Source organism: Odocoileus virginianus, chromosome 14 (genome assembly GCF_023699985.2).
Source record: "Odocoileus virginianus isolate 20LAN1187 ecotype Illinois chromosome 14, Ovbor_1.2, whole genome shotgun sequence".
NCBI classification, from domain to species: Eukaryota; Metazoa; Chordata; class Mammalia; order Artiodactyla; family Cervidae; genus Odocoileus; species Odocoileus virginianus.
The window spans coordinates 54,454,769-54,467,623 of NC_069687.1; the positions used below are offsets into that span (position 1 = coordinate 54,454,769).

At 39.7% G+C, this 12,855-nt stretch overlaps 1 protein-coding gene across 3 annotated transcripts in view; it reads left to right on the plus strand.

Annotated features, from left to right (window-relative positions):
• Window positions 1–3,931, plus strand: part of NLN (neurolysin) — a 95,864-nt gene extending 91,933 nt beyond the window's left edge. For all 3 annotated transcript variants that reach the window (XM_070476754.1, XM_020910368.2, XM_070476756.1), the window contains one exon: window positions 1,983–3,931. In XM_070476754.1, the coding sequence (XP_070332855.1) occupies window positions 1,983–2,117 (135 nt within the window). In that variant the 3' untranslated portion in view covers window positions 2,118–3,931. The remainder of the gene's footprint in view (window positions 1–1,982) is intronic.
• The last annotated feature ends 8,924 nt before the right edge of the window (window positions 3,932–12,855 follow it).

A 12,855-nucleotide genomic window follows, 5' to 3' on the forward strand; every position in this document is an offset into this window, starting at 1 on the left:
GTCATTTCTTGCTTGGTCTGCAGCAATTAATTACTGTTTTAATAGTGATCTAGAACCTAAAACACGAGTGATGGCTATCCTTATTACAGACTTTATTATTCTAAAAAGTAGCAGATCAGAGATCTTGAGCCCAATACAGCTTGCCCCTTCCCTTTCTTTCATTGCCCAACATGTCTAAATTTGACAGATTTGACTAGCGTTAAATCAGTGGATTAGGTAAGGTTTAGTTAGTTACACTCCTGTTTTAGGTCCTAGATCACTATTAAAACAGTAATTAATTGCTCCAGAACAAACCAGAAATGACACTCTTCTTTTTTTTTTCTTTCTAAAGAAAATTAAACCTAACTCTAAACTGTCACTACCAGGGTTTTCAGGAAGTCCATTATCAGTGATTACAGGTCCCTCCTTTTTAAGAAAATTTATTCAAAACCTGTAAATAAGGCAACAAGGTTGCTACTGCTTCTTCAGTGTCATACTAGAACATTGTCTAACAAGCCCCTCGACGGGTCAGTCATCTCATATTCTAGGCCTCAGCCCTGTAGAGTAGGCCACAGCCCTGTAAAGCTACTGAGCTCTTGAAATGTGGCCGGTGCTTTTGAAGAATTGAGATGTGCTGTAAATGTAAAAAACACACTAGATTTTGAAGACATACCACAAAAAATAAATCCCAATAGTTGATACGTGTTGAAAGGATACTATTATAGACCTCCTGGTTTAAGTAAATTTTAAAATTAATTTTACCTATTTTCTTCTCTTTTTAAATCTGATTACTAGAAAATTTTAAGTTATATATGTGGCTCACATTATATTTCTACTGGACAGTGCTGTCTAGAGTTTATGGAAAGTAACTTCATTTCACTAATTGTTTACTCCTGTTTAAGACTCATTTGTGAAGTTAGCTGTGTGCGTATAGATCATTAATAAGTTTCAGATGATTTCTGTTTATAATCAAAACCTGAAAAGATTTTTTTGTGTGTGTGACCCTTGTAGGCCTTTAAGTAGTTTTGTATCTAAGTTGGTAGATTTCCCTCATCAACATTTTATTTTCTTTAACAGTTTGACTAGACGTCTCTGATGGTTGTACCAAACAGAATCATTGTCATAAGTCAAAAATGAGATTACTTTTGTTTCTGGAAATTCTCAAGCTATTTATGTACTCAGGGAGGCTATTAGTCGCTGTTCAAATGATATAATGGATATAAATTTGAGTCTTAACCCTGAGCTATTTTATACATAGATTTAGAAATAAGCTTCATTGAATTGTCTTGCATTTCAAAAGGACAATGAAAAGGAAGTGAAAATATTGAAAAATGCTGATACTGAATTTCAGTTGTTTTCTTTCACTTTGTCTGCTTATGTATTTGTGTAAATAAAGGCAGAGGAACTGTTGTATGCTTTAAACTTCTAGACCTTGTCCCCAGCAAATTTACAAAGGTCCTCCATCCTCGTGTTGAGCCCACAAAACTATCTACCCTCCACCATGGGACATGGGTTGTGGCCTTACCCCCACCCATAAGGAAGAAGAGTGTTTTTTATGAGCCCTTCATAAAGTTATGGCAGAAACTGTTTTGACACTGGTAGCTGAGCTACTGTTTCCAGGTACACAGAATCCCTGTTTGTAGCCTAATTGAACTCCTGTTTTGCTAACCCTTTCGAAATCGCATTTTAGATGGGGTAGCAAATAGAAGACTGTCCGAGCTTCCATTTGGCTATTTTTTGTTTGTTTGTCTGTTTGCTTATACTGTCAGCATGCTGCTGTGGATCTAAGGAGACAAGACAGTAATAAAGGGAAGTGTGAAAGACCGGAGGTCTAAGCTCCAGATCTCTTAGCTACCAAAGTAAATAAATACTACAAAGCTGTAGTCTAGGGGAAGGAGAACATCCAGAGTAAAGCTAAAGTCCCTTTTTTTCCTCTCTTTTGCATCTGGAGATTTGGAAAATTGCTATAACCATGAATTATTAGGCATGCTTTATTTTATTAGGTTGGAATGAAATACAGAAACCTGATCCTGAAACCTGGGGGATCTCTGGACGGCATGGACATGCTCCAAAATTTCTTGACACGTGAGCCAAACCAAAAAGCATTTCTAATGAGCCGAGGCCTGCCTGCTCAGTGAACTGGGGCTCTTTGGGAGCCGTCCATGTCTGGACGACAAGCCGACATCACCACGTGTTACTGGCCTGGAAACTGAAGGGAGTTTTGCAAATGAAAATGTAGATTTCTATTAACTTCCTTTGTTTTTTAATTTGAAAAATTATACAGATGTAAATGGAATTCTAAATACTGTGACCTAAGAAAAGATACATTAGAAAATAATTGTACTATAAACTTTCATAAAAATGGATGTGATTTCTTTTTATAAAAGTTTCATATGAATACAATTTGATTTTTTTACTATTATAATCTAGATAATATAATGTAAGAGGGCTAAGAATTTTTTAATTGAATCATATACATTATCTACTTTGATCCTTCTTATATCTCAAAGTTTTGTACTTGGGATTTCTCGGCTGATAAATGAATCATCACATTCCTCTGATAAATATTTTCTCAGAGCTTTGCATCCACTTTAACTCTCTGTCTTCCAGTAAAGTGTGACCTCTTTGCCTGCATACCTCCGGGCCAGGGGACTATGCCTCAGTAATACATGTATCTTTGTATTTCAGGCCTCATGATTTCCAACTTTCTGCCACACTTGATTAATGTTCCTCCAATTGGTTTAGTCTTTGCTGTCTGATGTCTAGTCAGAGAGTACCAAAAAATGAGTTTTAGCTGAAATGGCCTAATGTATACGATGAGTTTTAATATTTCATGTTAAAGAATTTGAGATCTTGGCTTAGAGGTTCATTTCCACTTCAGCATATAAGATTGTCATGTTTACCAATTAGAACAGTAAAGCAGATCTAAGATTATTTTTCTCTTCTTGGGTTTCTAAGAAACAGCAAGGTCTTTGCCTGCTTTACTGGGCTCCTCACCTGAAGTGGCAGGTAGATTGTCACAAAGACCTATCTCAAGTGCTGCAGGAAGAGAGCGGAACTGAAGCCTAAAAAGTCCAGAAACCCCAGGAAATGAGTGGATTCTGCACAGGAGTCTGTGAGGACGGCCGCTCCCAGTGTTACGTGTACTTCAACTCAGCCATGGGGAGGAGGCTCCTCCACGGCTTGTTTTATCTGGTGATTTTAAGTGAGCCTTTGGAGCTCTTTAGCTCTCTTTACTGTGGGCCTAAATTCCAATTCTGCAAACCAGGAAACTTACATACTTACTTTTCCTCTAGGAGTCTACTCAATGAGGAAACCAAAATAGGATAATAAAAATTTTTTTTAATTAAAAACTAACTTGGAGTGTATGCATTCTGCATAGGACTTCTAATTGTTTCCCAGCGTGTACTGAGGTATGACTTTGCTGGCCAGGAACAAAATTAGAACCTTTCCATTCTCTAATCCAAATGGACTTTGTGCTAAATAAAAAGATATTATGCTGCATAGTCAAATTATAGACAGCAGGAAAATCAAGAGCTGTAGTGACACAGAAGAAAATTCAGATTATTATTGTCAAGCAAAGTACCCTAAACATCACAGGAAATCCCACCCTCCCTTCTGAGACAATTGCCTGGCCCTCTCACCCCCATATTCATCCCGTGTCATCATCTCCGGTCCTTAAAGCTGGTGTTTTTGTTTTGTTTTGGTTCTTTTTTTTTTTTTTTTTTTTTCTTAGCAACGTATGGTACTTTTTTCATATCTTTTTTTCCCCAGAGTGTTCTGTTTTCCAGTTTCAGGCAAAAACTCTCTTCAGCTTTTTCTATTGCCCAGTGTGTCTCATTAACAACAATAACTTTTATCATTTTAAATCTTAACTTATTTCATGTGGAAAAACTAATATTTGGTATGGGAAAGTCTACACACAATAAAATCACATTATTATCCAAGAGAATGAATTGACATTTCTTTTATACTTTAATGTTAAAACTGAAATGCATAAGAAAATGGAAGTACTGTGGTATTATTTTTATTTAGGGTTCACATCTGATATTTAAAATCTATCAAAGAACATAATGTCTACCAACAGATGAATGGGTAAAGAAGATGTGATACACACACACACACACACACACACACACACACACACACACACAATATTGGGTGGGCAGAGACAGTAAATGCAATAGCAACGTAAATTCCATAGGAAGGAGCTTCCCTGGTGGCTCAGAGGTGGAGAATCCACCTGCAGATGCAGGAGACGCGAGTTCAGTCTCTAGTCCTGTAAGATCCCACATGTCTCAGAGCAACTGGAGGGACTGTCCTGAAGGCCAGGGGCTGGCTCAAGTGGCTCCAAAACTCATGGCTGCCTAGCTGGGGCTTGGCCTGCACCTGAAACTCATATTCCGTGTCTGGAGCAAGATTCTCCAGGGAGATCCATTGCTGGTTCTGCCTGAGCGTCAGCAGCAGGGCGTCCTCCCAGCTGTGATCCGCGCACCTTAACCGAACCCTGTATTCCACGTCGTTCTGAATGTAGTGGGATTCCTGAGAGATGGTCCAGGTTATGTTTCACCTATGGGTCTCTATGTGGATGATTTGGAGAGAGTGGGGCAGAATCAGATGAATGTAACCGATGGGCTTGATATCCTGGGTCATCATTCTCCACTCCCCGCCTTCATACCACATCACCATCAGTTTCATAACATCCATTGCGGTCAGTTTCTGAGCTTCTGGAGAACGTCCTAGGACCAGTTTGCATGCCCAGGAGCCTGGCTTCACTGGTTGCAGCTCACAGGTGTGGTTCCACTGTTTTGTAAGAAAAAGCACCTCTCTCACAGGCTGACAGCTCTGCAAGTAGCAGGTGATGGCTCGTAGAACCTCATCATAGTTCCAGACGGAGGAGACATTGGCTCTCGAGTTATAGAAGCACGTGATGAAAGTAGGGAAAACCACTAGACCACAATAGATTCAAGGGACTAGATCTGATAGAGTGCCTGATGAACTATGGACAGAGGTTTTTAACATTGTACAGGAGACAGGGAGCAAGACCATCCCCAAGAAAAAGAAATGCAAAATAGCAAAATGGCTGTCTGAGGAGGCCTTACGAATAGCTGTGAAAGAAGAGAAGTGAAAAGCAAAGGAGAAAAGAAAAGATATACCCGTTTGAATGCAGAGTCGCAAAGAATAGCAAGGAGAGATAAGAAAGCCTTCTTCAGTGATCAGTGCAAAGAAACAGGAAAGCAACAAAATGGGAAAGACTAGAGATCTCTTCAAGAAAATTAGAGATACCAAGGGAACATTTCATGCAAAGATGGGCTCAATAAAGGACAGAAATGGCAGGGACCTAACAGAAGCAGAAGATATTAAGAAGAGGTGGCAAGAATACACAGAAGAACGGTACAGAAAAGATCTTCCTGACCCAGATAATCACGATAGTGTGATCACTCACCTAGAGCCAGACATCCTGGAATGTGAAGTCAAGTGGGCCTTAGGAAGCATCACTATGAACAAAGATAGTGGAGGTGATGGAATTCCAGTTGAGCTATTTCAAATCCTAAACGATGATGCTATGAAAGTGCTGTACTCACCATGCCAGCAAACTGGGAAAACTCAGCAGTGGCCACAGGGCTGGAGAATTTCAGTTTTCATTCCTATCCCAAAGAAAAGCAATGCCAAAGAATGCTCAAACTGTGCCACAACTGCACTCATCTCACATGTTAGTAAAGTAATGCTCAAAATTCTCCAAGCCACGCTTCAGCAATATGTGAACCATGAACTTCCAGATGTTCAAGCTGGTTTTAGAAAAGGCAGAGGAACCAGAGATCAAATTGCCAACATCTGCTGGATCATCAAAAAAGCAGGAGAGTTCCAAAAAACATCTATTTCTGCTTTATTGACTATGCCAAAGCCTTTGACTGTGTGGATCACAATAAACTGTGGAAAATTCTAAAACAGATGGGAATACCAGACCACCTGACCTGCCTCCTGAGAAACCCATATGCAGGTCAGGAAGCAACAGTTAGAATTGGACATGGAACTACAGACTGGTTCCAAATAGGAAAGGAATATGTCAAGGCTGTATATTGTCACCCTGCTTATTTAACTTATATGCAGAGTACATCATGAGAAATGCTGGGCTGGATGAAGCACAAGCTGGAATCAAGATTGCTGGGAGAAATATCAATAACCTCAGATATGCAGATGACACCACCATTATGGCAGAAAGTGAAGAAGAACTAAAGAGCCTCTTGATGAAAGTGAAAGAGGAAAGTGAAAAAGTTGACTTAAAGCTCAACATTCAGAAAACTAAGATCATGGCATCTGGTCCCATCACCTCATGGCAAATAGATGGGAAAACAGTGGAAACAGTGGCTGACTTTATTTTTCTGGGCCCCAAAATCACTGCAGATGGTGACTGCAGCCATGAAATTAAAAGACGCTTACTCCTTGGAAGAAAAGTTATGACCAACCTAGACAGCATATTAAAAAGGAGAAACATTACTTTGCCAATAAAAGTTTGTCTAGTCAAGGCTATGATTTTTCCAGTGGTCATGTATGGATGTGAGAGTTGGACTGTGAAGAAACCTGAGCACCGAAGAATTGATGCTTTTGAACTGTGGTGTTGGAGAAGACTCTTGAGAGTCCCTTGGACTGCAAGGAGATCTAATCAGTCCATCCTAAAGGAGATCAGTCCTGAGTGTTCATTGGAAGGACTGATGCTGAAGCTGAAACTCCAATACTTTGGCCACCTCATGCAAAGAGTTGACTCATTGGAAAAGACCCTGATGCTGGGAGGAATTAGGGGCAGGAGGAGAAGGGGATGACAGAGGATGAGATGGCTGGATGGCATCACTGACTCAATGAACATGGGTTTGGGTAGACTCCAGGAGTTGGTGATGGACAGGCAAGCCTCGCAGACCCCTGCAGTCCGTGGGGTCACAAAGAGTTCGACTGACTGAGCGACTGAACTGAACTGAACTGATGTTGGAAGCATATGTGTTCACTGATGTAGATGCCTGAGGGATGGCCAGGGGCAAGAGGAGGACGAGGAGGGACAGAGAGCAGGACAGAGCCAGAGCCAACATCACATCCACAGGTGGGGGCTGGGGGAGGGAGCCCTGTGTTTAGGACCTAATAAAGCTCTGATTCTTGATATCTCAAGAATGGGTATAGGCCATCTCAGATGGCGAGTGATCAGATTATTTTTAAAGGAGAAATTTCCACTAGAAACAAATCCACCTAAGTCATTATCTAATACTGACTGTATCAAAGTAAAGGTTATATAATCTAAATACCAGGTTAATGTAGCCTTTTCCAGCATAACCACAATGGTGGTTTAATTGCTCAGTAGTGTCTGACTCTTGTGACCCCATGGACTGTAGCCCACCCAGGCTCCTCTGTCCATGGGATTTCTCAGACAAGAGTGCTAGAATGGGTTGCCATATCCTTTTCCAGGGGGTCTTCTCCCTCCAGAGATTGAACCCAGGTCTCCTGCACTCAGGCAGGTCTCCTGCATTGCAGGCAGATTCTTTGTTAACTGAGCCATAATAATGCTATATTAACAGGTACTTTGTAGAAAAACTTTTTTTGAAAAGTTGGGGTAATGAACACAATAGCCCTTCAAACATCCACTCCAATGAATGATTCTTGAGTTTTTATTTCACTACATTTACCTTGTAGTTTCCTTTCCTGATAAAATATAGATCCAATGCATCAGGTCCACTATGTGTGTACAAGAAAAGGGAAAAAGTGACTATGACAAGCTATTTTGTTCCTGCCCATATGAGTTGACATTCTAGCTGCTTATTTCATAGAGCTTGAAGGCTCACCTAAAATTTTACTGCCATGATAAAATGTCAGCATTTGTTGTCAAAGAAACTGTATGGCTTAGAATGTTTTAAAGGTACGTGTTCATTGAATCCAACAAGACACTTGACACGTTTATTGATGTCTTTAAGGCTAAGATGGAGGATATGACAAGATAATTGTTAACCAGGTGGATTCCTAGCTATTGAAACAAAATGAATGAGTTGAATAATAATTTACATTACATTGAGGGAAATCATGGCAAATGGATGGGGAAACAATGGAAACAGTGACAGACTTTATCTTTTTAGGCTCCAAAATCACTGCAGATGGTGACTGCAGCCATGAAATTAAAAGACGCTTGCTCCTTGGAAGAAAAGTTATGACCAACCTAGCCAGTATGTTAAAAAACAGAGACATTACTTTGCCAACAAAGGTCAGTCTAGTCAAGGTTATGGTTTTTCCAGTGGTCATGTATAGATGTGAGAGTTGGACTATAAAGAAAGCTGAGCACTGAAGAATTGATGTTTTTGAACTGTGTTGTTGGAGAAGACTCTTGAGAGTCCCTTGGACTGCAAGGAGATCCAACCAGTCCATCCTAAAGGAGATCAGTCCTGGGTGTTCATTGGAAGGATTGATGCTGAAGCTGAAACTCCAATACTTTGGCCACCTAATGTGAAGAACTGACTCATTGGAAAAGACCCTGATGCTGGGAAAGATTGAAGGCAGGAGGAGAAGGGGACAACAGAGGATGAGATGATTGGATGGCATCACCGACTCAATGGACATGAGTTTGAGCAAGCTCCAGAAGTTGGTGATGGACAGGGAGGCCTGGTGTGCTGCAGTTCATGGGGTTGCAAAGAGTAGGATACAACTGAGTGACTGAGCTGAACTGAACTGCAGGAAATTTTGGATGAAGCCATGAGGAATGCTATAGAAAGTATTCTATATTCTATTGAAAAGTGAAGTTGCTCAGTCGAGTCCAACGCTTTGTGATCCCATGGACTGTAGCCTGCCAGGCTCCTCCGTCCATGGGATTTTCCAGACAAGAATACTGGAGTGTGTTGCCATTTCTTTCTCCAGGGGATCTTCCTGACCCAGGGATGGAACCTGAGTATCCTGCACTGCAGGCAGACTCTTTATGATCTGATCCACCAGGAAAGCTTCTATATTCTGTAGAAGGTATTATCAAAGTTACAGATAACAGAACTAGAGTGGTTAAATATGATATTATTAAGATTTAGAGCTATTTCACTGCTGAGACAAATTTAAGATAAAATTTGGCACATTTCATGCCTATGTCAAACTTGAGTGGATAGTGGTATACTCTGGAAAAAATGTCCTGGAATTTTTATCTGCCCAAATTCCAGTATAAGCCCACAGCACTGCACACCTGGGGAGGGAACAGGAGGCGAGAGCTAAAGCTTCATAAAAGGGTGTCAGTGGGAGAGTGTGTCCAGGTCAAAAAATAGTGCCACTGGACTCCAATATGTTAAGATCAGTCACGGTTAGAATATCGTGTTCCAATTGAGGTGTCACATTTTAAGCAGATTTGGGGTGCGTATTACAGAGTTTGGAAGGATAAATAACAGGAGGGTGATGATTTGACTTCTCAAGAAGACTACATAAAAGAATCAGGGAAATTCAGTCTGGAGTTGAATTCACACATACAAGTGATAACTGTTTTCAAATACTTGAAGGGTATGAAAGAGAGAATAAGGTTACTCTTCATTGCTTCAGAAGCCAAAGCTTTAGAGAAATAGTTGAAAATTTTAATGAGACTTTAGCTCAGTATGAGGAATGAGTTTCTAATGATTATTGTTGACTACAAATACATTATGTTACTGCTGTTAATGAATGTTCAAACAAATCCTGTGGCTACCAATAGTGTTAAAGAGAGAATCGCTCCTTTGAGTAGATAGTCGTGCCAGATCAACTTTGAAATCTCTTCCTCAAAGTTTAAGATGCAACAAATAATCATCAGAAAAACATCACTGAGATGAAAGAAACGTTTACAATGCTGGATCTTAGAAATGGCATTTAGATAACTGCAGCTCCATTATACTGCAGAGATATAGTTGAAGCATTGTCTTCCTCCTCATTCATGATCAGCCCATGTTTATCTAGACATTATTGTTTCCTGGTGGTTAATCTGTTAACTGAGAATGGGAGGTTAAGAGCCGTATGTGACCATAAGAAAGCCAAAGCCTCTTACAGAATGAATAAAAATTATTTTTCTTCCTTTAGAGAGTTAACAGTTGCTCTCTGTCCATTCCACCCACTGCTCTTCATCAAACATACAAAGAGGCAAAAAATCTAACTCAAATACTCAGTTTATTATGCATGCACTCCACCTCATTGCCATCTCTTTGGGTCATTGTTTCTATCTCTGTCTTCCACAGTTCTTGATTCATAGGGAATAGTCCATAAACATTTGTTAAATAAACACATCTTCTTTGAGATTACTTTTTGCTATAAATCCTTATAGCATTTTTTCTACTCTCTAATTTATAAGTTAGATATCTAATTTATAAATTATCTAATTTATACCTAGATATCTAAATATAATATCTAATTTATAAATTAATCTAAAATGACATAGATCAATTTTTTTGCATCTTCCACAAGAAAAGACCCCTTCCCATAGTGTCCTGAAAAAGTTTCTGTGTGAAGTAGATGGAAGAAGCATGCTGTTTGAAAAAAGGAAACTTAGGGAGTGAAGAATGTTTCTGAAGATTCCTCCACTTTATATTATGTTCTAAACCTCAGAATGTCTTAATCTAGAATCCCCAGTTCATTAGAAGATCTACAAAACGAGGAAGAGAACACATGTCCACAATTGCCCTAAAATTATGTTGACATTCTTGTATACATGAATAAGTGCAGACTTTCTGGGGGAAGTGTCCCTTCCGGTAATCAGAAAATTTTAAGAACTACTATCTTAATTTTTTTTTCAGACTTTTGTTTTTATGATTCAATTTGAAGGATGCAAAGTACCCATTATGTATCAGGTGCTGTGCCTGGTACTGAGGATACAAAAATGACAGACGACCTTGAACTCAATTTGCTTACAATGTATGAGGGAGGCAATTAAGTTCATAATATGTTGAAAAATTATAAAAGAAAGTTCTGTTTAAAAGCTTTTCTGATGTTTTTCTCCAACTCTGGTTGATTTCATTATACAGTTAGATCTTTGTGCCACAAAATCCCAGGTGGATCAGTGGTAAAGAACTGCCTGCCAAAGCAGGAGACTCAGGTTTGATCCCTGGTGTGGGCAAATCCCCTGAAGAAGGAAACGCCAACCATCCAGTATTCTTGCCTGGGAAATCCCATGGACAGAAGTCTGGTGGGCTACAGTATATGGGGTTGCAAAAGAGTTGGTTACGACTTGGCTACTGAACAGCAAAGCCACCCACCACCAGAAATTTCTTTCTAACATAATGATTGACTCTCTCTTTCCTGCCTGTTGCCAGTGGGATTAAACGGTGTTCTCACCTGGGGTGGCTCAGATGGTAAAGAAACTGTCTGCAATGCAGGAGATCCAGGTTTGATCCCTGGGTCACGAAGATCCCCTGGAGTAGGAAATGGCAACCCACTCCAGTATCTTGCCTGGAGAATTCCATGGACAGAGGAGCCTGGTGGGCTACAGTCCATCGGGTCACAAAGAATCAGACACAACTGAGTAACTATCTGTTAAACCCAGCAGTTTTTAAGACTCTGTGTCTAAAGGACTCATAAGCAATATATGAAAATGTTTACTTTAACTATTTTTACATATTGTGATCAAACCTCTAGCCATTAGAGGAATGGTATGGGATTTTTCTTAACCTGATAAATATTATATACCAAAGAGGCAGTGCTACATCATATAAATCTGGAAGACAGGCTAAGATGACCTTTGAGCTATTTAGAGAAGGTCCAAAAGTAGTCAAGATTCCTTCCTTCCTTCTTCCATCCGTGTCGTTAATGTTCATTTACTACCAATAAAAGCCAAAGGAAAAGCACCCAACTCTTTAGTCCCTCACTGTCAGTATTTGTAACCTCCTTATATGAGGATGACAACTAATTAAGCATTAGATCAGTGAAGGACTATAAATGCTTCAGAGTTTCAGGTTGATGAGAAGGACCGGAACTAGACTTTCAACTTACACCTTATTTCCTTGTGTAAATGTGCATTAATTTATTTAATCATTTCCCTGTCTATGAACTATTTGGTCATTTTCACTGTTTGGATGTTACAAACAATGCTTCCAGGATTATCTCTGTAAATATGTCATTTTCCAAATCTGTTAGTTTAGCTCTCCAATTCTTAAAAGTATAATTCCTTGCTCAGAGGGTAGAGACATGTTAATAATGTTGAGATATATTGTCAAAGTAGCCATATTTCTTAAATAATGTTTACAATAATTGTTTAACATTGAGGCAGTCACTAAAGATAACTGAGGAAAAGTGATCAGCAAACAAAGCAAAATATCTGGTGTGACATCATTTAAATTGCTTTCTTTCTCCATTGCTGATGAGGACTAAAGTTTACTTCTTTTAGAAAATGGAAGGAGTGAGTCCAGACAGGAATTTTCTTTCTCTACTAATGATTGGGTAGGTCCCCAAAGGAATGTAAGACTTTATCCCAGAACAAAGCCGTCATCAGTCCCTTTGTATTCGGGGCAAAGTAGAGAAAACCAAAAGATCCATTTTGTCATCCCCTGTCTCAAATCAGATGCCTTTCTGTGGTCTTAAATGTTTGTGTGACTGACAAGTGGGACTTCTGTTATAATTCACAATGAAATCACTGTTCTAAACATGCACATGGCCCACTCTGTCTCAGCTTCAATTATAAAATCTTCAGCCAGAGGCTATTATCCTCTGTTTTGTTCTGTCAGCAGCACAGCGAGCCAGTGAATTTCCAACTGGGATCAGGTGGCAAGAGAGAAATTTCTCACACTTCATCAAGCCTTTATGCACCCCAGTATATTTCCTCCTTTGGGGAGTGGGGCCCTGATTGGGGAAGTTCCCTTGATGTCTGTACAGAATCTGCGAGAGCGCATAAATCTTTGGCTTCTTTCAAAACTCATC